Source organism: Aedes aegypti, chromosome 2, assembly GCF_002204515.2.
Source record: "Aedes aegypti strain LVP_AGWG chromosome 2, AaegL5.0 Primary Assembly, whole genome shotgun sequence".
Taxonomy (NCBI): domain Eukaryota; kingdom Metazoa; phylum Arthropoda; class Insecta; order Diptera; family Culicidae; genus Aedes; species Aedes aegypti.
Window position 1 is genome coordinate 56,984,914 of NC_035108.1, and position 26,917 is coordinate 57,011,830.

Consider the following 26,917-nt stretch of genomic DNA (forward strand, 5'->3'; position numbering starts at 1 on the left):
CTTACCTATTTTTTTGTAATAAAGTTGTTCTACGAAACACACCGTGAGATGATATTGTTATTATAGTCCGCGGTAAATTCGATAAAACTGTTTCCGAGCGAATGCAAACAGCACTCAACTTAACTCTGTGTTTGAACGATTCCTTTGACAGAAATAATTTACAACAATCGGATTCCAACTACCAAGGGGGTGGCATGAGCCAATATTTACCAACCCAACATCAATTCAACATGGCGTCCAGTGTTCTTGTTTTGATTATTTTGGGAGGGGCAAAACATATGTTTTTATGGGTAGGAGACATCAATTATACCTCGCTGATGCGTTAAACATTAAACAACATGATGAACTAATGAAAAGCGTCATCAAATACGACGATTCAATGCGATATGTTTAATTGCCAGAATCTAGCACTAGCAACGTATGAGCCGTATACTCGAAAATCAGGAGCACGGTTAGGGCAAACCTACCAGAAGGTGGGTACCAAAACTCGAAGTACCAAAACGACGTGAGGAAGAGCCGAAATGTATGCAGGATGACAGCCGTGTCAGTCCCCTGCCAACTACAGCCATGGTAAAATCAAGCGCATTTCTGGTGTGCTGAAAATTGCCGGTGCGAGCGCTTAAGTTAACCCACAGAGAACAGACATGGAGGCTCGAACAAAATTTCATCTGAACCATGTGTAAAGGTTCGAATCAAACATCAGCGCCGCCAACGATGACAGCCCGACATACAAACTCGTTTCGACAACACGATGTCACTAGTGAACATCAAAATGCATTAACACACAAAGTAACGCTAGCGACAAGTGGCAATTTTTGTTATCGACACTAGCGCCAAAGTGTAAAAAGCGGCGTTCTCAATTTGACGACAGCGCCGCGTAACAGGAGCATAACGACATACTTTAAAATGACCAGTACAATGCTTTACACACGCTGACGAGAAGAGATGAACGTCTGTTCTCTGTGGTTAACCCCCTATAATGGTAGTTTTTGCGGCACATTTTTTTTTGCGTGTAGTCTTTTGATAAAGGCCGATACGCCATCTGGATCTGGAAAGAAATGAATTATTGAGTGATGGCAGATTGTTTTCTCAATAATGGATCATTAAAATAACCAAAACGGCCGCTATGAAAAGCACAGATAGCGCCACCGTAGTCTTGTGTGTTTGACATAACAGCGATGCTGTCACAATGTTAAATTCCATATACGGTAGCGCCGCTGTTTTGATGCGGTGAGTACCGAAAGAGTTAAGCCCTCAGTACACTGTTTGTCAAGTGTGCAAATTTTTCCGCACGCATAAACCAACATGCAACCATCGATCTCAACAATGACAAAACATCTGAAGTGTCAAGTGGATATTGAAGTGTTAGTTTATGCGTGTGGAAAAATTTGCACACTTGGCAAAGAGTGTACTGAGGGCTTTACCACGCTTTACCTTCAATGATCCATTTTGTTTAAAAAAAATAGGGGACATTTATGATCTGCGTTTAGGGTGTTTAGGATTTACTAATGGTGGTCTGAAAGATAAGGAATTTTGCCGCACAAAGGTTTAATTGATTCAGGCCAATAATATTTTTCTATGGTAGCTCTATATTAGTACGAATAAAACTTGCAATTTGGTTGAGGACCATTCGCAAATTTTCCAAATTTTATAATACTGAAGGGGTGGGTGGGTGTCCAAAAGTTGATACAGTTCATACAAAATTCGAAAAATATTCATACAAAATGCGTTACGAGGTGGTGGGAGGATGCCCAAAATTACTATATTTTGCGTTTGATTTTTCTTTACGTCATTGTGCGGCGACTGAGTGGAAAATTCTCGCCGTGTGCAATTTCGTAACTCTCACCCTGAAAACCAGATGTCGCGTCCGTTTCACTTTCCTTCCGTTCCGTTGGGCACAGCACTGTCTAATCCAAACCGTCAAAACTGACAGCCACCAAACTGCCAGCAGCCAAAGTTGTTCATCAGGTTCATCATCTGTGAAAATCGCACGCTCCTGGAGTTGCTGCGTGAAAAAGTTCAAAAAGTCGTGAAATTACCATTCAAACCCCGTCAAAAGTGTGAATTATCGCTGTCGAAGGTAAGTTCTATTCGAATTGGATGAAATTTTCGCTCTGCAAATGGATTCTGGGGAGAAAATGGTATTAGTGAAAATTTCTTTCCATCATGGATGTTGTGTCGCAGTTGGAGAAAGGCAGCGCTATGCCCTGGCGGCCATTTTGAAATTCGTTGGCACGACTGGGTGCGAAATCAATATATATTTTTTATTTATCTATTACCTGTTACAGTTTTAATCGTTTGTTATATTTACATATGTTGTCGTTTTAAATTTTTCAGTTTATTTTAGTGGGCTTTTTTTCCAAAATTTGTGATGTGATGCAGATAAAGTGTAAATAAATAACAGGGCTGGTGGCGAGTCACTAGTTTAAGACAGTCACCTAGGTTTTGTTATACGATTTTGAACAAAAATGTACATATTTATTTAAATTATGTAAAAAATCATAGGCGGGATGGGATTAAAAACAAGTTATTTCAATTACAATGACCCGCACACCATGTTTGGGGTGAGATAAGGTCATTTTATATTCACTTGTAATCTAAAACCAATTTTCACCCGTTCTAGGCACCTAAATTACTAGCATAAACAACAATGGCACGCTACCGCGAGTGGGACCTCCAGTGCAAGGTCTACGTTGGCAATCTGGGATCGTCCGCCTCCAAGCACGAGATCGAAAGCGCCTTCGGAAAGTACGGCCCGCTGAGAAACGTTTGGGTGGCCCGCAATCCGCCCGGTTTCGCTTTCGTCGAATTCGAGGACAAACGTGACGCCGAAGACGCAGTGCGATCGTTGGATGGAACGTAAGTTGGGAATCGATTAAATTGTAGACAGATTCTCATCTGTAATTTTGTTCTTACAGGAGATGTTGCGGAACTCGCATCCGAGTGGAGATGTCCTCCGGCCGGACCCGGCGTGATGACCGCAGAAGGCCCCGTCGCTCGTACAGGTAATTTTGCTCGTTTTCACACACGACCCGTCGCGACAATTCAAGTTACCTCTGCCAAAGAGGAAGAAGACTACTCTTGATTGATTACTCTTTTGCTCCCCATCTACCTACACCTACGTGACATTTTTTACACCTGTCGACCAGTCTGTTACGACGCGTTTCGTTCTCATTAAAAATAGAACGTTTTCATCCGGTTGGACAGACAGACAGTCGAAATATTTGCATATTTAGACTCGAAACTGAACATTCGCATGACATATATAACGAAATACTATGAGATTTCTCAATCTTTAAGAAGACACTGATGCTTCTTTTGATTCGAATTGTGGTTCAGAGCAGTACGATCTTCTACGTAGCCGGTGATAGTTCAGATTAATGTTTAGCCAGGGTACTTTTGCACCAATTTTTCACAAGTTCTCGAAAAACTCTTTCGTGTCGATATTAGTGGTTGCTGATCTGGTTTTGAAAATATTCCGATGTTCCTTGGGGGACCGACTTTCTTCATATAAAATAACTTTGGCGGCAATTTTATTTTTGATTTTTATTTTATCAAACAAATAAAATGTGGACTATAAAACGGCAGTGAATGAGGATCTATTCTGCAAAAATCATACAAATCGGTTGAGTATTATTGGAGATATCTGAAAATTACGATATGATGTTTTTTGAAGTTATCAAAATGCTAATTTGGCCAGCGTGGTACCACCACGCACCAAAATGCTCATTACTTAAAGACGGCTGTGCCATAATGCTTAATTTTCTCACAACATACTCTCATTAATGTATTGTTCCCAAGAGTGAATATCGAAATACGAGAAAAATCTAGCCTGAGAAATTTACGTGGGTTATGGCTTCGCGTCGGCTCAGTTTCAAAAACAAGATGTGTTTTTTGAGTGCTTGTAAAAAAATGTTGCAGAAATATCGTGAAACAAAAAAATATCGCGATTCGAATTTTGTTTTTGCGGTAAAAAAATGAAGCTGCTAGTAAGGATTAAAGATTCCTGGCGAGATTTGAACTGGATTCTTGCCGAGATTTACGCAATAAAATCCAGTGCAATGTTTTCATTATCATTGGATGAATTTAATGGTATTTTGTGCTGGTGGATGACATGTTTTGTAGAAAGAAATCTACTAAAACCGTGGCAAATGTCTTAACGCACATCAAAGAATGTTCTGGGAGCATCCTTGAAAAGTTCTCAAAGATTTTTTTTAAGATCTCTGACAGTTTCCTTCTTGGAAGAATCATGGCGAGAAATGTACCTTTAGTAGGAGATATCCGCTTTTGTTCCAGGGTGGCCACCGAACCGGGAAAAACGGGAAAAAGGCTGAAATTTGAGATGACCACCGTGAAAATTGTTTATAGTGACCACTTTTTAGCTCTAAAACTACAAACCATAACACAACTAGGGTTATTGACGCTGTTACGGCTTACCAGCCGATTGGTAGTTAGAAAAACCTAAAGTTTATAGACACATATGTCAATTTGGAAAAATTGAGATGCAAAATTATTAAAAATAATGGAATCGTTCTGGTGGGCTTCGATCACACAACTCCCTAGTACGAAGAAATCCAGGAATTTAGCTAGAATTTTCTCCAACATTTGTTCCAAAAATTCTTGAGTATTTTTTCAAGTGAAATTTCCAAATACTCTTCCTAATATCCGACCATTTCTACACAAGATTCCACTTGTTAGAAGTTGGGAGTTTTTCAGAGGTCCATTCAAGAGCTCATTAGGACTTTTTACAAAACATTCATCAGAGATTACTGTAACAGGGTGTCCATCCATCCGAGAAATCCGGGAAAGCAGGAAAACCCGGGAATTACAAAAGGCCGGGAAATACCCGCGAATTTGTACAACATACCGGGAAATATGTATTTCATACATTAGAATACCGGTTTGTTTCAATAGGGCGATATTCGAAACTAAAGAGGCAATAGATGGCTCTTTTTCAGTGGTAGGATCGGTGTTCCCTTAATGGACAGTCCCCTATAGTCGCACTAGTGGCTTTTTACGGCCGTTTTGCTATAAATCTTTTCAAAACATTTTTTGACATGAAGGTCAGGAGCTATTTATCTAAGTACCAATGATTTACAGCTTGATTTTGTTCAAAAAATGGTCGAAATAATTAGTTTTGCTTAAAATTTGAGCTCCCTTGCGCCTATAGTAAACCTATTGTTCCTATAGTAGCACTACTGAGAGAAACTATTTTCTATTATACGAAATAATTGAAGAATTCAGAACTTTTTTACATCAAACAAAAGCTTTTGATCCACACTTTGTAGGAAAAATATAAAAGTTTTGTAAAAATACGGTTTTGATAAGTATTTTGCCAACGCCGTGATGCTAGTGCTACTATAGGAACTGAAATTAGAAATAATGCTACTATAGGCACATGTATTCCTACAGTGGCACACGCGATAATAAACATAAACATTTGAGTTTTCGTAGTTTTCATATTTTTCCCACAAAACCAAGATAATAAGCTATCAGATGATGTATAAATATTGACGCTAGCGTTATTTTTCGATTTTATACGAATTTTTGTTCTTAGCTGTGCTGCTATTGGTACATCGACCCTAGTAAAAACGAAATCGTGAAGCAAAGAAAGCATCACGCAAGATGAACTAAACACAAAAAGTTATGTCTTCTCTTTACACTTGATTTCTTATCACTACATTTTTGATCCAGTTTCCTAATTGCAAGTAATTTACGTCATTATTTTCCATACGTTTTGACAGTTCTCCGACTATCATTCTTCCATGCGTTTGTGTTGAAAGTTTGAAAAATTTGAGAATCCAGCGTAGCGCGATCATTGGGTGGAATACAAACAACAGTGTCGTCGCTCGGCGGCCACTGAAAGAAACTGAATGTTCGAAAGGTTGTTGCCTGTACTTTTTTGCCGCTGGCGCCAACTATTAGCGGTTATGAACGAAATAAACAGTCGTTACCCTATTTCCAGCCTATGGGCGAAACGAGAAAACTGTACTGTCCATATTCGCATAACAATCCCATGTCTATAAGAAAACTCATAGAACATGGGACTGTTATGCGAATATGGGCAGTATATGTCAACTCAGAGAGTGCAGAGCTACTTGAGCGCTTTCATGATTCACTTTGGTATGGGGGTTTCCTCGACCGAATTGGCTGAAACTTTGCAATAAAAAGCACATCAACCCGACGCATATTGTAGCCAAATATGAGCTTAGCAGCTTTAAAAAAAACCCCACTGTCGTCAGGTTTCCTTAAGTACCCTCCTTAAGTTCTTGATGGGATGCTTGATAGATTACTATTTAGATTCATGGCAAATTTTTAATAAGATCTTTGCAGGATTCTCCACAGGAATCGAGGCAATAATAGGCAGGGTGACCAGCGCACCGGGAAATCGGGAAAACCGGGAAAAAGCCGGGAATTTCGAATCACCGGGAGAAAACCGGGAAATATACGGGAATTTCAATTAGCACCGGGAAAATTTTGCATACCAGCACGATCTCTATTTTAGTGGATTTTTATAAAAGCTTCTGAATTAGAATCCCAAGTTAGCCAATAAAGTCAAGAACATATTCTTGTATGTTACCACTTGCTCTAATTCAGTAAATAATTAGCCAGTAAATTAAAAACTTTTAATGAAGAAACATCTTTTCATATAGTTTTATGAAGCATTTTATGTTAAAAACTACATTTTTTGGATGTTATAAATTTCTCTAAGCAAGCTTGAAATTCACTAATATAAAAAAATGCGTTTACAACATATGATATTCATTGAAGATTTGCCATTCGCTTCTTGTTTGGGCTTGGTAAAAATAGTATAAAATTCTAATTCATTTCAGAATTATGATTAGAATTATTTTGTATCAGCAACAATTGGCCTGAGAAAATGTTGTGGGTATTAAATATAACAAAAAAATCTATGCTGATGATTATGGAACGAAATGTTGAACAATTGGGTCCTAAAATGTTTAATAAAATCTTGTTTTTATTTAATAACACGAAAAAGCATGTTACTGTAACTACTTTAACAATTTTTTCCGCTCAAATAATGGCTATGTCATGTTTAAAGTTTAATTTAAAAATTTGGTCCATAAATAAACCTTGACACTTTTGCTCATGTTTGACGTTCGCTTAGTCGACAAAAACACCACAGGGGTTTTAGTTCGACCACTGGGGTTGTTCTTATCTGACATTTCGTAAGGGACACGGAAAACAAAATACACCCAAAATTTGAGTTTAAGCCAAAGGATGTGACAAAATCTAAAAAAAATGTTTTTTTGGGCTTAAACCAACGGAAAACATTAGAAAATTGAGTAAACATGTGTTTTTGGCCTAAACTTAAGCGTTTGGCACTAAAATTGGGACAGGGCTTTAGGACCCTATTGATAAATTCATTTTTATGTCTATAAAATCTGTGACCGTTCAAAATTTAAACTGTGATTCATTCAAAGATTTGCTAGATCCCATCGTATAAACAAGGGTCAAACTTTTTTTAACACTGAATTTTTCCATAACAAATTCAACGATTACTTACCGTCGTAAAATATTGCTTCATAGATCAAACTGGAATTTAGCAGAATCAGTATAAGCCCAACAAATTTGAATGCGCAGCAAAAAATCTGATTTCCGTATATCCCTTATAGAAATTCTTTGGTTTATAATCAAAAAAATCGTACCTAAAAGTCGTTTGAAATGGTAAAAAAAATCGTAAGAATGTTTCTTATCATATCATTAAACCGGGAATATTTTTGAAGTACCGGGAAAAAAACCGGGAGAAAACCGGGAATTTGAAACTGACTTTTCACTGGCCACCCTGAATAGAGTGTAAGTGGCATTTTGGTCGGTTTTGAGTTGATTATAGTGAAACAATCTACTTTCCAAGCTTTCTAACGGTAATTTTTAGGTGAGTTATCCGTCAAATATAAAAAAATAACATAATTCGCAGAAGAAAGCATTTTTTTGGTTCCCATACAATTTGTATGAAAATTTGCTAAAAAAACTTCAGTCGATTTTTTTCAAAACGAGCTTTTTGCTTTTGTATCTAGCCGCCTCAATTGGTACAGTGGGGGACCGAAATCCGTACAGGCTCAAAATCCGTACACTTCATACAAATAGTAGGCGTTTTGTATGAAGTGGGTGGATTTAGATTAATTTTATAGGTGTACGGATTTGGGTCCCACACGGTAGCTTGCTTATAAGGTTTTTGGTGGATTCTCCAGAAGAACCTAAGCTGATTTTTTAAATTTTTAGTAGATTCGCTAACCGCCGAAAAGCTGAGACAAAAACAATGTCAAAATTCTTGGGAGATCTGTTGAAATTTTGGGAAAATTTATTAAGAATTCCGTTCGATGGTTTCTGGAGTTACCAATGACACTGATTCTTGATGAAGCCTTGTCTGTATTACTAGTTTCAATAGTCCTTATCCTATGACAGAGTTGTTATGTTACTCTTAACACGATTTTGTATAGTTTCCTGCAGATTTACAGTAAATTCTTTCAATCATTGTCGTCAAATTTGGAAGATCTTCAACGGATATTCCTTTAGCAAAGTCCTTGGGTATTCTTGGGCAGATTTTTCTTGCCGAGATTCTTGGCCAAATGTTTGATATATTGTTTAGAAGATGCTTTTTCAATCTATGTTGAAAATTGTATATGGCTTCATATGGAACAGTAAAATGCTTTATGTGGAACTATCGTTTTTGTTGAAAAGCTCTCCTTTGACCTAGGATGAGTTTCACAAGAAGAATTTGAAAACAGCCAAAATTGTCTTACGTAATTAATGGACAGCCCCTTAGACCTTAAACCTACACGGAGCCACAAATCAACCCAACTTTGACTTCTTTTGGCTTGATTCGGCTCTTCCGTAGACTACATTAGATAGTTTTCGTTCGCGAAAAAAAAATCCCAGGGTAAAAAAATACCCAGCGTTTGCTTTAGAAGTCTCTGTAGTGGGTTAAAACAACTTAAGGTGAAGATGAATCGAAGCCAAACCTCAAATTTTCAAAACCACAAATCTGGAGAACCAATCACCCGTTTGAGCTGGAAACTTAATCGATTGGTCACCACCAGCTTAAACGGATGTTTGGTTCTCCAGATTTGTGCTCTTAAAAATTTGAGGTTTGGCTTCGATTCATCTTCACGTTAAACTTAGGTAAGCTCGAAAGAACCCAAATTTAGCTTATTCCACGTTCGACGCTGGGTTGGTGCGTCTCTCTCTGTTTTTGACAACATTGCTGTTGCCAGAGAGGCAAAACAACCCAACCGTGGGTAAAAACTAAATGCAGTTTACCCAAGTTTAAGTTTAAAGAACTTATTTTTTGGGTAGTCTGACTTCTCCGTGTTGATGAACCATACACGCAAACAAATTGTGCGGTAAAAACTACCATTTTAGGGGGTAAACTTAAGCGCTCGCACAGGCAATTTTCAGCAGACCAGAAATGCGCTTGATTTTACCATGTCTGTAGTCGAAATCAGATTGTTGTAAATTATTTCTGTCAAATGTACCAGTAATGTGGTGGGGTGTACCGTAAACATAGTAAATTGGTCTAAAATTGCATGGTTGTTTCAAGAATGGGCGTAGTCAGCTAAAATAGTAATTTCTACCACAGACTTTTTTCCCGTGTATGGGTGAACGTGGTTTACGGCTTAAGCGAAGGTGAAACAATTGGCTCTAAGGGCCGGCCGATATCTCCCCTTTGTTTAAACCAGGCCTTTTCGAACCGCGGGCCAATTTTATGTGGAAGGCCATATCGTCTAATACCAAAAAATCTTTTTTTCTTTATATCATGAAATAATTTTGCCCAGAATATTTTGAAGAAACCATTATGCATTTTTTACCCTGTGAGAATAATGACTAGGATTTTATAAAAAATAAATTTAGAATTCTGTCAAAATCCCGTTTTTTTAAATCCTGCTTTAAATTTTGTTAGAATCATGATTCATGATCCGAAATGTGTCAAAATCCCAGTTAGGCTTTCGCAAAAATCCCTCTCAGTACTAGGGGAGAATTCAATCGAAGAGGAATTGTGCCAAGGACTCCTTTACAATCCAGCCCAATATCTATTTTGAAATTCTACCTTGAAATCTTAGAGAATGCTATCCAGGATTACAAAAGAAACCTGTTATTAAAAATTCGCCTAATATTCTGTTAAAATCTTTCCTAGAGTTCAATAGTAAACTTGCCAAGAATTTCGCAAAACTACGCATAACAATATAAAAATCGTGGCTAAAAGTCTATGGGATGTTGCTGAAGATTCTGTGCGAATCCTGCCCATGTTATTCGTGCAAGGCATTGACAGAGCTCTTCGAAAATCTTGTGCATTATTTTTATAATCTTGCCTAAGATTTTACGTGAATCGCTTACAGTCAGTTGATTAAATTATTTTCCAAGATTCTGTGCGAATATTGACCCATGATTCAGTGAAATTATGTTTGAAAATTTTGCCTTTCGACATTTTAATTATATTTTAGCTTCATTCATCAAATATTGATGGAAGTCATGATAGAACAATTGTTGTAATCCTAAAAAGGTTGATGTTATTAAATTGTTTAATTTTATAATGTCGTTAATTATATATCGGTCTTTTTCAAGTCAGATTTATCTGTAGAACAAGTTGAACCGTTATTAAAACAACAATTGACAGTGCTTAAAATGTAGCTGCAAACAGAGCTGTTGAATGTCTTGAATTTCACGTGACTTTGACAAATAAATATTGCTAATATCATCGATCCCCGTGGAAAAAGTCATCGGAAAGCATTTTTCCAGTGACCTTTTCCAAACTACTATCGGCTGGCATTATGAGCTCAAGTGATATTTCGCATAGAAGGGTGCTATGAGCATTCTAAATTTTCCAAAATTATGACATTTAACAGTACTGGCTGCACGACACGAATGCACTATTTCAGTGTAAAGTGTCGCTAATAAAGAAAAAAAAATACTAGCTGCAAAACACCCAGAAATTTTTGAAGGTTCAACTTAAGACTTCGAATAATTTTAGTATGCAAGATGATTTGTTAAAATAATTTAAATCAAGTTAAAATATTAACTGGAAACAAAAGTGACAACTAAACTAATTAGCCCTAGTATGTTCTTACTTCAAGTTGGTAGAATAGTCAACAGTCCATATATGAGAACAATCTTTAAACCCGCGAGCCGCACGAAATGTAGTCGCGGCCCGGATGTGGCTCGTTGGACAGCCCTGGTTTAAGCAGTAAATTTCATTTACTCATATGATTAAACTAGGTTTTAGGCCTAAGCGGTGGTGAAGAAACCGCTTATAAGTGTGATACATTGAAAGTGGAAGATAGAAGCAATACAACTGCAGAGTACGAGGAAAGGGGCGGGTCTGGGATTGACCCAAGACTTTCTAATGGATCATTAAAATAACCAAAACGGCCGCTATGGAAAGCATCGATAGCGCAACCGTAGCCTTGTGTGTTTGACAGAACAGCAATGCTGTCACAATGTTTAATCCCATATACCAATGTTGCTGAACAACGATCGGAAACGCGAGGCACGATGAATTTTCGTAGGCATCAAAACAGAATCTGCGAATAAACACAAACAACCGTTCGGGCGCTTCGTTCGTTCGTGTTTCATTTTCGGATCGCTGTTTCTCCCGACGCTATCATCGGGTGATTTTCCATCGCTTGGTAATGTGAACGGTACGATCCACACCGCCTGCTCTTCGCGAAGAACAGAAAAATATTCATTTCGATCATCTTCATGTGGGCTTGCAACAATCACGCTAAACTTGCTCCGCTCAAAAATGAGTGCCGAGCGCACAAAATTGGCCTCTTTTCGTGCAGCACAGATTCTGTGCAAAGGGGCTGTACACAGTTTTGTGCAAACGGTGGTAAACAAAACTGAATGAGTGAGTTGCGCACAGAGGAGGAACGCTTGGAATGCGGAATTCGTTTCCATTTTTGTTTTGCTTCTGAAAACATTAAAAAAAAACATTCCAATTTTAAAGATTTTCAGAGATTTTTTCATTTTCAATAGCCGAAGCGGAAGCAAATGGGGAAAAACTTTCGCATTTGCGACCACCTTCCGGCTTTTCGCTTGAAAACATCTCAGAAAACTCCCCATCTTACCAACGGCCAACTCTTTGCTGCCACGTGGGATATCATTGACCGTTCCCTTTCCATCGGTCTCGGACAGCCGAAGGCGAAAACGTCGGCAACTCACAGAATTAGTGCGACCTACTCAGAATTTTCACTCAGTCAGCCAGTTCTGCATTGGTTGTCTCATTCACATGCGCTGCGTGGAGCTGGCTTAGCGTGGAGTGTTTGCTTGACTTTACGAGAAGAAGCAACCTTGCAATGAATCACGAGAATGAACAGCACGTGGATAAATGAATCCTACGAGGGTAGAGGCTTCGCGAACCACTTATCGGTGTGTTCATTTTGCTTCTTCGACGTTGCATCCGTTCGCTTTTTGCGATGCTCTTCGTGACGCAAAAATGAAAAATGAATTTTGGCGAATGTTGGATCGCGAAGATGCGTCGATCATTGTTCACGAAGAAGATCCATCGCAACCCTGCCATATACAGTTGCGCCTTTGTTTTGATGCGGTGAGCACTGACAAAAACGACCTTCAATGATCCATTATGAAGCAAAAGCGGTAGCCATTAGACCACCAACCCCGTCAGCCTTTTTGGTTCTTGTTCGGTCCCTTTTTGATGGTTGTAAAGTTGTATTTTTCTGTATTAGGTGCATAGAACAGTAAAAGCGAAAATGTCTATGGCTGGTTTATCAGAGAATTTTAATTGTCCAAAAGGACGACCATCATTATTTGCTTGAAAACTGTTATCATCGTTGTAGCAACTAGGCTATCGATAGAAGACCGTACTGTAAATTGCATAAATTTCATAGAAGCGACTATTGCATGTAAAGAATATCAAATGTCATTACGACGGACCAATTTCTCAGACAAAAACTATGACTTATCGTATATCTAGTACTTATCATCTTTCGTTTATTGAGTTTACATTTAAAATCATGTCTTGATCCCAATCAAAACTATAAGCGTATGCCAATGTTTTTTTAACCTCCGGTGATCAACCAAATTTCAGGGCAAGCTCTTCCAAGAAACTCTGCGTCAGCAACTTCCGCCACAGAACTTCATCTAACCAACCTTCTACTAGTAGTTCGTCTGTAATGACTAGCGAAAGCATCAAATCCACCACCAAAACCACCACCACCACAACCACAGCCATCACCACAACCAACCAAATCACCACCACCACCATCACCGCCAAAGAAACCTCTTCAGCCTCTTCGATCTCTTCTAGACTTGTTCGCTTTTTCGTCGTGCAAGCTCGTCAAGTAGTCTCCCATCTGCTACTACTATCGAAAGTGCAACCGCCTCAACCGCAACCACCAACATCACTTCTTCTACTACTACTACTACCGCTACTACTACTACTACTGCTACCACTGCAATCGCCAACGTCAGCACTTCAACAACTGCTGCATCGTTCGACGACATCGCTCAACCAGCTGATGCTGCTGCTGCTGCCGCTGAAAACAAGCTTCTTCACTTGCTCTCAACCGCAGCAACAACAACAACAACTTCGACGAAATTTGTTGAAACTTATTCTTCCGACCTGAGGGAAAGCGGCCAACCCTTTCAACCGGGCGGAATTGAGCTTTTGCTTTGAACCACATCAAGGCTAGCAAATACGAGCACACAAACACTTGAAACGTGTGCCGACCGCGAAGTAGATTCTTCGATGAATATCTTCGCGTGCGATTGGGCAACCAGCGATCTTCTCCATCTCCATCAACGGCGAGCTTCGACGATCTTCCGGGCGATCTTCTCCCAACCGCCCTCCGTAGTCCGAAACCGAGCGCTATCAACTCTACTCGACGGCTACTCATCTCATCAGTCTTCCGAATTGTTCTTCCTACCACTTCTACGACACCATCGTGACAACCCTTCTACTACTACTACCTCCACCACCACCAAAAAAAAACACCAGCCACCTATAATACTACTGCTTCTATAGTATCGAAATGTGTAGTGCGCCAAACCGCAAATTACGCTATCTGCAAACGACCTTAACATCCGCGTAGCCATCCGTAACGTGTGTAAAATGTTAGCTCGCCAAAAAAAAAAAAAGTTCGAGCGCTGTAGATAGTCACCACGCAAGGCGTCACCAATTTGTGTCGTCGTCGTCGTAGTCGTCACCGTCGAACCTTGGTCATCATTTCAACAACACCACCAAATCAACATCCTAGCTTTTTCGAAAAGATAGTGAGAGAGAGATTCGCCACAGGCCTGTGTCCAATACAACACAAAACTCAGTAATAGCCTGCGACCCTCACACACACCTCGTCCCTTGGAAAAGGTAGGATGCAATTGCAATTCCTGTATTTTTCTACTTTCTGTTTCGTTTTTTCTTTGTTTATTTTTCTTATGTTCGTTTATTTTTACTCATGTAATCAGATGCGATTTTTTTTAGATGCTAACACAGGTTTTGATTTGCTCTTTTTTCTCATATCGTTCATTGTTATAATCTCTTTCCTTTTTCTCGTTGAAAACCAGTAGTAGTCTATAACCGATAAGAGACCCGTGCGTAGTTTAAGTACGTGGTAGCTGTGTGTAGTTTAATCACTCGGATTTGTTCTCAAATCATCCTAACATACAATCCTTCCCTGGGCTCCATAGTGGTTGAAAACGACGTTTTCAATAAAATACATCCATATTTGAAACCCTTTTGAAACATATGTGCATTGAAAGCTGTTTTATAGATGGGAATTATAAATAGATCATTCTTGGAAACCTAAAGTTCTAATATGTTCGACAAAAATGCACTTTATACTGTTTCAAACAACTTTGTAGAACATTGTATAGTCCTAAAACCTTTACAATTATACCCGTTTTCTTGATAACGTGTTTTTGGAGGTCAACTTTAACAAAGCTCTCTGTTTCAATTTGAGTAAAATCATTAGTCATTTATGTTTTAAGCAAAGTTGTTTGCCAAAAAATGCCACAATTTTCTTCTTCTTCTTCTTCTTCTTTCTGGCATTACGTCCTCACTGGGACAGAGCCTGCTTCTCAGTTTAGTGTTCTTATGAGCATTTCCACAGTTATTAACTGAGAGCTTACTGTGCCAATGACCATTTTAGCATGCGTATATCGTGTGGCAGGTACGAAGATACTCTATGCCCTGGGAAGTCGAGAAAATTTTCAACCCGAAAAGATCCTCGACCGGTGGGATTCGAACCCACGACCCACAGCTTGGTCTTGCTGAATAGCTGCGCGTTTACCGCTACGGCTATCTGGGCCCCAAAATTTTCTTCTTGAGTGTTTTGAAAAATTCTTCTAGGTTTTGCATCAAGGAACCCTATATCGAAATTTTCTAGAAAATATTCTAAGAAAAACTTCGGAACGAAGAATATTAGATTTATGGATTAATTACTGAAGTAAACTGCATATATTATAGCAACATCCACCACCTTTTAATGAAATTCTTGTATAAATTACTATTGTAAATTCCGCATTATATAAAACGGTCCGAAAAATATGCAAATCTTCGCAAATTTTATTTAACTTGCACATTTACCTTTCATTACTGCAATATTTCGTATACTTGTTCCTAGATCTGGAAGTACTCTTGGTGAAAATTATTGGAAATGTTTGAAAAATTCTTTGACTAATCAAGTTGGACTTTCTGTAAGAATCCGTAGACCACCCTTAAAAGAAATCATGGAGTGAATCCTGAAGCCTCCAAAAATTCCAGAAACAACACCTTCAGAATTCCCTCCAAGAAATTCTTTATCTGTCAAACGCTAATTTCTTCGTTAATGTCTTCTAAAATTGCTTAGAAAACTCCCTCCGAAATTCTTTCAGGATTTTCTCCAGATAATCTTCTGACAACACTTCTACTGATTTCTCCAGTTGCTACGTTCGAAGATATTCCGACAGGAATAAAAAATAGGCTCTCAGATTGATACAAAATTGTTTCTAGCATTTATTTAAGCCGTTTCCATAGATCCCTTCAAAAATTCCACCTTTGATTCTCACAAAAAAATTCTACTTCACCCTAGTTCCTAGAAAACCAATGAAGTTCTGGAGCTACCATGAAAAAGAGAGAATTAAAGTGTAATTATTGTAGAAGATCTTCTAGATCTAGAGATTTTTAACAAATTCGTTTAAACATTCCTCAAGAAGTTTCTGCAGGAATTTATTCATTTGTTTTCCTTAGAGTTTTCGCGCCAGACGTCCTTCAAGAATTACTCCTTCGATTTTTACAGTTTTCTTCAAATCATTCCACGATTCCTTCAAAAAATCCTGAACAGATTCTCCCAGAAATACACATAGTTCCGATAAGTTCTAAAAACTAAATCCATACTTTCTCAATACATTCACCCAGACATTCCTCATGAAATTTCTGCTTGAATTTCCTCCAGAGTTTTCTATTGGAATTTTCCGAACATTTCATCCAGAGATTACTCCAGTAATCTCTTCTAAAGTTAGCAGTTTTCTACCAAATTTACACGATCATTCTATCCTCACATATTTTTTTTCCCAAGGATTCAGTGTTGTGTATTTTAGGGATTTATCCCGCAGGATCAAGATTGGTAATTTATCCAATATGTTTTGTCTGAAGACTCGGTCAACACTTCCTCTATGATTCTGAAGTTTCTTCAAAATAAGTTGACTTCTTCAAGAGATCCTCGTGTACTACACCAGGAGTTTCTTCAGTTATTGAATTCAACGTTGACATTACCTGCATCCTACAACTCATTGGACGAATTTCTGAAAGAATTATTGACTAATTCTCAAAGAAATCTTGGGAGGAATCGGTGGAGAAATTCTTGAAAGTAGGAGCATCGATCTCTGTCCAGTTTTTTCCTAACACCGTTCCGAAAAATATTCCTTGAAATCACCCACCATTCCTCCAGGGGTTGCTCGATAAGATTTCTCAGGAATTCATATAGAAATTTCTCCAGAATTTCCTAATACTTTCGTTCAGGCATTCCTCATGAAGCTCATGTTGGAATTTCCTTCAGAGATTTCTATAGGGCTTTTCAATCCATTTCACCCATAGATCACTGCCGTAGTCTCTGTCAAAAATTCTCAAATTGTCCATGGATTCTCCCGAAGCTCATCTAGCATATCAGAAAATGCTACAGAAATTATTCCTGTTATTCCGTCGATTTTTCTCACTTATTTTTTTTCCCTATGCTTCCGCCCCAGTTCTGGATTTATCCCAACAGGACTTTATCTGATGGTTTGTCCAAAAACAATTTTAGCAATTCTTCTGAAGACTCGTTAAAATCTTACTCTATGGTTCAGAAGTCTCTTTAGAAACATCTTCTGGATCGGTGCTCTCCTGTAAGATTGGTTATCGTGTACTTTTTTCTTTATTAACGAGATTTTCAGCCGGGATCGATGGCCTTTCCTTTCCGAAGGAAGTTGTCACTATACCGTTTACGTCATAAGTGAATATCTTGGGAATGGGGTTCGATCCCAGGTCCTCGGCGTGAGAGGCGTGTGTTCTAATCATTAATCCGGACCCGTCCCCTTTTGTCATGTATTTACTTGAAGTTTCTTCAGTTCCGGACCTCCCGAAAAAAGAGTTGACAGTTCCCTAGAAGAAGACTAGAAGTTATTCCTGGTAGAACTTCGGGATAAATATTTTGAGAACTTCTTTGGTAAATTTCTGAAAGAATCTATTAAGGAATTCCCAAAGAAAACTTGGAAGGAATCACTGAATTCATTCTTGAAAGTATCAGATACATTTCTGGTCAGTCTTAGAAAAAAATACCTGAACACAGAAACATCCTTTAGAGGACTTACTAAATCATCATCACAGCAATCTCAGGAGTTATTTTTAAAGATACTCTTAGATAAATTACTAGTTAAATTCTTGAAGAAGAACTAATCAACAATCGTCGAAGGAAATTCTAAGATGGAATGCGGATGAACGAATCTCTGAGAAAAATCTCTGAATCCTGATATTCTTGCAAAAAAAAAAAAACTAGTTCAATTATTAAAAGTATCCTGAGCCAAATTTTGGAGGAATTCCTTGGGAAGTCCGTGAAAGAATCATTGGATCAGCTCCAGAATAAATCTTTGGAGTAATACCAGAAGAGAACGTTGAACAAATACCTGAAATATCTGATAAAGTTTGTAGAGAAAATCATAAACAATTCTTGAAATAATAGGTATTTGACGTAATATCACGAGGAATCAAAGAAATTTTTTGAATCTACCTCTTAGAGATGTTTGGTCGAAGCAATCCATGTAGAGATTTAGGAAAGTTTCCTGTTTGGTTTGTTTTTACACATGGGATCTCTAAAGTTCCTATTTTCTTGACAATTAGTCGCTACCAGTCCTGCAATTGTTTCAATAGTTGAATAGTTAAACTGATTTCTTAAAAGAACTTCCTTGCAACAATGTTTGGTCTAATCTATTTCGGTATAAAAGTTGTTGATAGTCTTGGAAAAGAGAAGATTAAAGGTGATGTGTTCAAATGTTAATCCATTAAAAGGAAAGGTTAAATCACATTGAGCACATTTAATACATATCATGAATTACAGAATTCGTTCTTATTTGATTTTTAAGCACGGCCAAACAGAAAACGAAAGCCCTAAAGAGAGAACGATGATAAAATCCATTTTTTTTTGCTCATTTTCCATTGGGAGTAGGGGCTTTATTTTACTGACAAGTTAAACATTCCCCGAACATCCTATAGCAATTGTGCTCACCAGGTTTGGAGTTTGCTCAGAGGGGTTTTATCATACACTGCTATCCCCCTGATCAAATCAGAGCTGTAACAAGGGATGACCAACATATTCTCATGATGTGTTGCGGATCATGATTGTTACAGAGAGCGATAAGTGAGAGATTTTCTCGATTATCTCAAAATTCAATCTCTGCCTACCATTCCTTAAAAAATCTCCATATAAACCCAGCCCAGGGTTGTTCACAGTCTTTCCCACATAATACGGTTCATTATAGCATTCTAGCACATCCCAACTTTTGCTCGACGTTCATGAAATATCGACTTTTTCACTAAGAGTCGTCTGCTACTACATCTTTTGTCATTTGTGCATCGCTGTTATGATCATCGATTGCTTCTACAGCTAGTTGCGTCAAACATCGCAAAAAGATCGATAAGCTCAGCTTTAAAAAGTCAGCATCATCTATCCAATCATCCCATCAAAATCGACGACACATCACACATCTATCTACAACAACACACATCTGTACCCCCCAACGAGACTTTTTTCTCCGCCCAACGATCGCCGACCCAAGATCGAGAGTAAACTTTGGAAGCGCTCGTGCATCGCCATATCTGCCCCGCTCTTCTGCCCGTCAAAAGCGCCAGTCGCCAGTCCCTGCCAACATTCACCTACTACTACTACTACTACAAATCTGCCACCACATTTCTTCCCGTGTCAACTTGTGCAACTCTGCTTACGTGCGCTGTTCGAGAGCTCCTCCGGAGCAATCCTCAGCCTACCAACCAAAGATCAACTTCTGTGTCTTCCCACGACGTGCCCGGAAGCGGTACCACCACCCACAAGCTCTGGACCAAATGCCCAGCACTGAACAATGACTTCCACCACCCACCGATCGTGTATCGTGTCGGCTGCAATCTTCAATCTTCAAATGCAAAAGATCATCCCATCCCCTCTCATCTAAGGAAGTCCTCGTTCGGTACCGTCGAATGGTTCCACCGCTTCCGCCGCGTATGGGCGCTAACTCCCTGTCTTCAGCCTGGAGCCTCCTCCGCAGCATTGTCGACCAGCAAACCCATCTTCCACCTCAAAACTACATCGTGTGCGTTCTACTCTTCTTTTCAACCCGATTCAACAGATCCCGATCGCCACGCCGTTCCCGTTCACGCTCCCGCAGTATGAGCCGTGACCGCGACCGCGACCGCCGCAGCCGAAGTGGATCCCGCGACCGCCGCTAGGGAGGAAGCAGTTACAAAAGAAAAAAAAAACGGATGAGGACGACTTTCCGCCAGACTTGAAGTAATTATATTTGAGTAATTTTTAATACAACCCCCACAACTTACCTACAGTGACGAAGAAGATGAAATAAAGTTCAAATCTCCCGAAAATATCAAGAGAAATTACAAACAGTGACCCAAATTATTTTCTCGAAACAAAAACGGTCGGATTCAGGAACCACACGGAGTTGTTCATCTTTTATTGTATAATTATATATGCATAGACACGCAAACACATTTAGTAGCTCATAAGGTCGTAATACATTATTGTATGTAGAACACACCCAAACACTCCCTACTTTGAACATCCAGTATCTGTATCAGTCAGTCACAGCAGGAAAGCAGGGCTCAAAGAAGGGCGTCAGAAATATTGAATTCGTACCCCTCTGAGAAGGCCTATAGGGACAGATGCGTTTTTTCGCGGAAAGAACAAAATAACCGAGTTAGGCAGTTCAGGACGGAAGAAATGTGTAATTTCTAGGTTTGAAATTCTCTCACGCGGTAGGGAAGGAAGGAATCGTAGAATCCTTTTAGTTACGGAAACGTAAATGTATTTTTAGTTTTTTCAAGTTACATATTAAATAAAGTGAGATATAAAAAAGTGTACAAGCTGTGAGGGAACGACTTTATCACAACGAAAGAAAATCCATAATCCGCCTTCACAGAGGCTTACGCTCAAAGATCGTTGGGTTGTATTTCATCATCCGTGTTGCCGTAAGCCGTTTCCATTACGATGCGATCGTTGGCGCGGGCCGCATTGATGTCGTCCATGTCTTCATCTTCCTCATCCGAGTTGTCCGAATCGTCGCTTTCGTCGTTTGCTGAAAAAAGGAGAAGCCAGAGTCTATAAATGGAGAGTTGCGCGAAGAGACTTCTTTGAATGGTTGTTCTTCTTCGTTTTCGAAAATAGCCCCTATCTGTTTTGCGGGTCTGCTCGATAGGTAGACGGTTTGACAGTTCGATAGGTAAATTTGGTTTCACTCTTCGCGCAACTCTTCATTCATAGACTCTGGTTCTAACAAATGCTATGAAGGAATAGATCAACTGTGATAGATTAAGAGTGGAAGATTCGCGATTACGAAGGTTGAGTTGACCCTAAGCGTGAAGCTTTGATTTTTTTACATGGCAAAGCAAAAATCGAGTCTAGTACACGACACTGAAGACGGCCTTACAGTTGAGGTCGAAATACGCGTATCTGTCAAAGGATACAAACTCTAGTAGAATTAAATGGTATAGTACTAAATTCGGTTTTTTCATCTACTTAAAAAAATCAATTTTCAAATGCCTCTAAAAAATTTAAAACACGATTCAAATAAATTCTGTTAAGTGTCCGGGGTTAGACTCTTAATAAGCTTTAGAATCAGCAGGTCATTTAAAAATGTTTAATATATTTGATTTTGTATAAGGGCATTTTTTTAAATTATCGGACAGGTTTGGGCCGGAGGTTCTCCGATTTGTATAAAATTTTCAGCACAGGTAGAGCTCGTGGATACATGACCCAAAGGAAAATTCAAAAAAATTATCCAGCTTTTTACGCTAGCTTGCCATAAATTTAGAATCGCCCCCTTTTGACGTTGCTTGCCAACACTATAATTTTTATGGTTTAATCGAAGCAAGCTTTGTGAAGAGGAAAATTTTTGTTGTTGACAATTCAATGTCAGAATTTTTAAATTGTGGTTTTACAAAATCTAAATAGGAAATTTAAGATATATTTTATAATCTTTTATCTATACATTTTAGCTCTACAAGGAACAGGAATCAATAGTAACCTGAGGTCCAAATTGAAGACACTATATGCTCAAACATTTACCAAACCATCAACCTACTGATTAGTATTTTAAAGATGCCTCTGGCTAGAAGGCAAACCGTTAATCTCTGTTCAACATTACGGCGATTGTGAAAAGATTTTAAAGGGTGTAGACTGTGGAGAATAAGATCGGGCCAAATTTGTAGATAGCAAGTTATATTTTTATTACCGTCGATTTTTTATGTCAGTTATCAGCATTGTCCCTTGCACAATCATTTTTCAGATTTTTAGAATTTGCGATTGTCGATTCAATCCTAGATTTAATCTATTGGTATGGTTATCCGTAACATGCAAATAAATTTACAGCTCATCTGGGGTTCGAAGGGCGAACTTGAGCAAAAACTCAATGTAATTTATCAGCTTGCCCTAAAATTTAACATAGATCCGTAATACTATTCTGCAAGCTCGCAAAATTATGCTTTTTGTTCATAGCCTCTGCGTGAAGGACACAACATTATGACTAACATCATCAGCATCATCTTTGTTGGAGGGATTTATAAAAACCAACAATAAAGTCAGCATATAAGGGTCTTCTGCATTAGTCTCCTCACTCCAGATATTTAATCAAGTTTAAATGGGGCAACTATCACATTTTCATGAAGCTATCAACACCAGCCTGAGATATTTCATCATCCGGATACCTAAAATATAAGAAATAGACATTATATTCTTGAAATAGTGTTAGACTACGAATAGTTGCAAAATTCTAATACGTAATAATTCATAACAAATGTAGTGAAAATTTTTGACAATTCAATCAACAAAGTCAGATCACCGCCTGCTAAGACGTAGCCATAAAAAACATAGGCAATAAATGTCAAAATCTAATCACCCCTTGTTGTTTTATAGCCAGCGTAAAAAGCTGGATAGTGGCCTATTTTCCCGGAAAACTCTAGATGAATTGAGTATCCGCTCATGTTCCAGTAGCCCGCTCACAACGAAAAAAGGTAAGTTTAAACAAAGTAAATATGAAAACAATAGCCACTAGACTATTCAAACAGACAAATTGAATTATACTGTGGACAATGTTTTGCGTATTTACTCAAATTACTTTACTTTTTTAACTCGTGAGCGGGCTACTGGAACATGAGCGGATACTGGTACGTTGACGGTACCTCAAACTTTAAAAATTCATATCTCCTATACTATGCATCGTAGAACAAAAGTTTTTTAGTGAAATCGAAAGGATACTTCCTCAGAAATCTATTTAAAATATCAAAAGAAAAACATTTTCCGGAACATTTTTCACAATGGAGAAAATTGTCGGAAAAATAGCGAAAAAACTATCGTCTGTATCATGAAGAAAATTCGAAAAAATATGTTTTGTTTCATCAATCCATACTCTAACTTTCGTCCATAGACGCCAAAGTGGTATCTTTTACCGTTCAGGTGACAGAGCTGAAAAACCGATGACCACCCGCGCGCCGCTTCCCATAGGAAAATGTGTTCTATTGTGGGCCTCATAACCGTGCGCTAACGGCGGCATTTATTTACACGGGAAAATAGGCCACTATAATTTTTGAATTTCATCTTTGGTCATGTATCCACGAGCTCTACCTCTGGTGAAAATTTCATACAAATCGGAGAACCTTCGGCCCAAATTGTCCGATAATAAAAAAAGCCCCATAAGCATTTGAAATTTCAGTCCCAATACCTTGCCGGGTAAAATTTTCGATTCTTCACGCATCGAGTAAACTTTTGCCAGATGGCATCACTGTACCTTTGTACACTCAAATAGAAGCAAGTGAAAGATACAACTACGAAGTACGAGGAAAGGGACGGGCCTGGGATTGAACCCATGATCTTTTGCTTATGAAGCAGAGGCGGTTGATATAAGACTACCAACTCCATCTCGATTCAATGACTCATTTGATAAAATCAAAATTCAATCAATCGTGGTCGTTTTTGGCCAATTTTACATAGGCGCTATTTTTTAAACCGAAATAGCAAAGGAAACTGAAGGACCTGTGTGGAATTTATAGGAGTTTGGAAAATAGGTTTATGAAATGTAAATTTCGTTAAAAAGATTTAAGTTCAAGAATTGGTATTCAAAATTGTACTAGTAAATTTCATTCCTTATTTTCTCATCGTTATTGATTTGCCAGTTAAGCCCTATCGCAAATCACTCTTGAGCTTAACGATCAACGCTCCGTGCTCCGTCATCGTAAACATCGTCATCATCGAAACTTCAAAAGCAGTAATTCTGTTCAAACCTAGAAATTATTCGACGAAACTGTGTTCACTGTGTACCGGTTGGATTTTCCTGTAAATTTTCTTGATTTTGAATGAAAAAACTGCTTTCGAAAATTCCCAAATTAATGACGGATCCTGCCCCCCTTCGACCATTTTGTATGGAAAAAAACCTAGAGTTGCAAATGTTTTGATTTTTTTTTATTACCGTGAGGGCCCCTAACTCTGCGCAGCTCCTAACTCTGCGCACTTTTACCAAAATCCACCAAAATCTGGTAAATCATTTAAATTTTTGTTTAAAATTTGTTATCCATATATTGATACAATAGTAATAAAAAAGTACGTGAAGAATTTTCTTGACAAATTTTCGTTTATTACTTTAATAAAAAATAAAATAGCTTTAAAAATATTGAAAAACGTCCAAATTGACTGCCCGTTAGCAAAAATGCTAAGGGAGTACCTCATCACTTAAGTCATTTGAATCAAGTTAAAGAGAATATATTTCAGATTTTTAGTATGTAGGCACTAGTTTATTTATCGAGCAATCATCACTGGTAAAGTGCACCTTATTTTCTCTTCATTTTCTTATTCTTCTTAAGTGCGCATAGTAAGGAACCATTTTTCAACTATGTCCCTTACTATGCGCAGCAGTTATAAAACGTTATATTCAACATACAATCAACCCTCCAGAGGTCGATATTGAAGGGAACCAACGACTTGTCGACACCATCGAGATATGGAATGGAAATGTTTTGGTAAATTGTTTAAGGGGATCATCATAGTAAGGGAAGATTAAAAAATGACGTCCAACATATTTTAAGGATTTCTACACTCCGTCCCCTCAATCCCCTGTCGCGATTTTAACAGTACCTAATGGATGCATTGTCACATTTTCGTAGACTCCTCCTTCCCTGAACGATGGACGTAATTTTTGAATGCTCCCTAACCATGCAATAGAATAATTTTGATTTTTTGTATAGTTTCATGAGTCAATATCGAGTAATGGAACATCGAGGTTTAATCGTATTTGCTATATAGAAACGCCAATAAAGTACTGTTATTGATCTGAAATATGAATCGTTCATTAAAAACGTCATGCTTATACAGGGCGGCGATACTTGTCGATTGAGTGATGAACAATACATTAAGCATGAATATACCCTTTCGCTTAAACTATTCATCGTATTTAGTAGGAATGTTCGGGTTTCACATATAACAAATCAGAACCAGGTTCTTATTAATTTTATTCAAACTCGGACCCGAACCGAATAAAAGAAAATTTGGTTTTTATATTTTCTAGTGAAAATTCATAAACAGTCAAAGCTAATTTTCCTTTACACGCCAAGAAAGAATGCAAAAAAGATGTAGTTTGTACCCTTTTTGTATGTTGCTTTGAATTTTAGAAAACTAAGTTAATTACATGTTTTGGAAATCATATGATGATTTCGATTATTTTGAGAGTTCCACTTAATGGCATTCAGTAACAGTAATTATCATGGATTGAATTAAAGATAAAATTCACTTCACTTAATAAACTTCTATGTTAGAGACATTCCACGCTCCACTGGGGACGTAAAGCCGTATAAAGCAAGAAAATTAAGATTAATTCAGAGTTTGAATGCTAGTAATGCTTTTAGCAAAATACTTCAACTGTTATAAATAATGTATCGAGTGCGCAGAGTTAGGAACCCGAATGCGCAGAATAAGGAGCATTGCAAAAATGAGTGCGCAGAGTTAGGAACACGGACACCCTTGAGAAAAATTAAAAATTTGCAATAAAAATCATTACTTAGTGAAGCTTTTATATTTTTTCCTTATACATGAAATCAATAAGTATTTGCTCCCAAAATTTCAGAGGATTGTGTTTTGTTTTCAATTAATTACAGCTGTTTGAAATTTAAAAATCCTTAAGTGCGCAGAGTATGGGGCCTTCACGGTACCTAGGTAATTTTCAAAATCCGATACTGCTGTTTTTTTTCTAATGGAATACTGATAGTTTTTATCTGCTGTACTGTAGTAAAACCCCATCCAAAGACTATCTACTGTTAGCTCACAGTTAAAATCTATTAAGGTGCTCAAAGTACACCAAGTAGAGAAACAGGCTCCTCCACAATGGGGACGTAATACTAACAAGAAGAAGCAGTAGTAGTGTAATTCAAAAACAAACTGAAGCCAAAAAAAATATGCTGGGGTTGGAAAACTGCCTGTATTCTTACCATCTTCATCTTCCGAGTCCATATTGTCGGTATGTTCATTTACGTGCTTCCCGATCGGAACCAGATCCGCGCCTATTTGTTGGATGCGATTTATCTAAAAATGGATTACAAAATATGTAGGAAACAAATATTTTTAGTAGTACCCTCAAAGCCAAAGCAACTTACCCATTCCTGGTTTTCGGTCTCCATTGCGTTCACTTCGGCATCCTCGTCGCAGCATTCGTCCACCGCAAACCACAAACTGTTGGCCACGGCTGGCCTCAGCGATGGGAAGAACGGGAGCATTTTTGGACGTAAAAACTACTGAAGCTAGAATATTGTTTGCCCTAAAAGTATCCACATCGGTCCGGTTCGTCCGGTCGTTCGATAAAATTGAATTTTGTAAACAAACAAATTTATGACGCATGCCGTTGTCATGCGCATGTTTTGCGGAGGGGTAGGAAGGTTAGAATCCCGGTACTGAAAAATTAAAACAAAACGATGTTTGCCTTCAAAAATACACTTTGAAAATATTCTACATCAAGGAACAAAAACCCATATTTGAGTATTTTTCAACTTATTTATAACACAGACAAACAGACGTCACACTCTCACCGATGTCCATCGACAACCTTTTTAACGGCCGATTCAAATATATGGTTGGTGGCCAATCCACCACCTGCAGCGCTCGCATCGTTTATGTTCGTGTTTGACGTTTACACACTACCGCCATCTGTTGGTCCATCGGCCAAACACACC

General features: G+C 38.3%; 2 protein-coding genes across 4 annotated transcripts; one reads left to right on the forward strand and one right to left on the reverse strand.

The window, feature by feature from the left end:
- Positions 1 to 1,944: 1,944 nt before the first annotated feature.
- LOC5570090 (RNA-binding protein 1) lies at positions 1,945 to 20,572 on the forward strand. 3 transcript variants are annotated; one of them, XR_002499604.1, is made up of 5 exons: positions 1,945 to 2,080; positions 2,624 to 2,859; positions 2,919 to 3,005; positions 13,067 to 14,344; positions 19,828 to 19,933. XR_002499604.1 is itself a non-coding variant. In XM_021840891.1 (4 exons), the coding sequence occupies exons 2-4, from the start codon at positions 2,651 to 2,653 to the stop codon at positions 13,602 to 13,604; spliced, it is 615 nt and encodes a 204-aa protein (XP_021696583.1). In that variant the 5' UTR covers positions 1,945 to 2,080; positions 2,624 to 2,650; the 3' UTR covers positions 13,605 to 14,222. The 3 variants fall into 3 exon arrangements, 2 of the variants coding, with proteins under 2 accessions (XP_021696583.1, XP_001653077.1); XM_021840891.1 differs by lacking the exon at positions 19,828 to 19,933 and having other exon boundaries at positions 13,286 to 14,222; XM_001653027.2 differs by lacking the exon at positions 13,067 to 14,344 and having other exon boundaries at positions 1,946 to 2,080; positions 19,828 to 20,572.
- LOC5570089 (anaphase-promoting complex subunit 15) lies at positions 20,186 to 26,557 on the reverse strand. The gene is made up of 3 exons (XM_001653026.2): positions 26,345 to 26,557; positions 26,180 to 26,273; positions 20,186 to 20,787 (listed from the first exon to the last, which is right to left on the reverse strand). Exons 1-3 carry the CDS (start codon positions 26,462 to 26,464, stop codon positions 20,642 to 20,644), a joined length of 360 nt encoding a protein of 119 aa, XP_001653076.1. The 5' UTR covers positions 26,465 to 26,557; the 3' UTR covers positions 20,186 to 20,641.
- Between the last annotated feature and the right edge of the window lie 360 nt (positions 26,558 to 26,917).

Excerpts from the sequence above, each read along its gene's own strand:
- LOC5570089 (XM_001653026.2), bottom strand. The coding sequence starts at position 26,464 with ATGCTCCCGTTCTTCCCATCGCTGAGGCCAGCCGTGGCCAACAGTTTG. Across the intron at positions 26,274-26,344 it reads AGACCGAAAACCAGGAATGG|ATAAATCGCATCCAACAAAT; the intron begins GTAAGTTGCTTT and ends ATCCATTTTTAG. Across the intron at positions 20,788-26,179 it reads GGACTCGGAAGATGAAGATG|CAAACGACGAAAGCGACGAT; the intron begins GTAAGAATACAG and ends TCCTTTTTTCAG.
- LOC5570090 (XM_021840891.1), top strand. The coding sequence starts at position 2,651 with ATGGCACGCTACCGCGAGTGGGACCTCCAGTGCAAGGTCTACGTTGGC. Across the intron at positions 2,860-2,918 it reads GTGCGATCGTTGGATGGAAC|GAGATGTTGCGGAACTCGCA; the intron begins GTAAGTTGGGAA and ends TTGTTCTTACAG. Across the intron at positions 3,006-13,285 it reads AGGCCCCGTCGCTCGTACAG|ACTTGTTCGCTTTTTCGTCG; the intron begins GTAATTTTGCTC and ends GATCTCTTCTAG.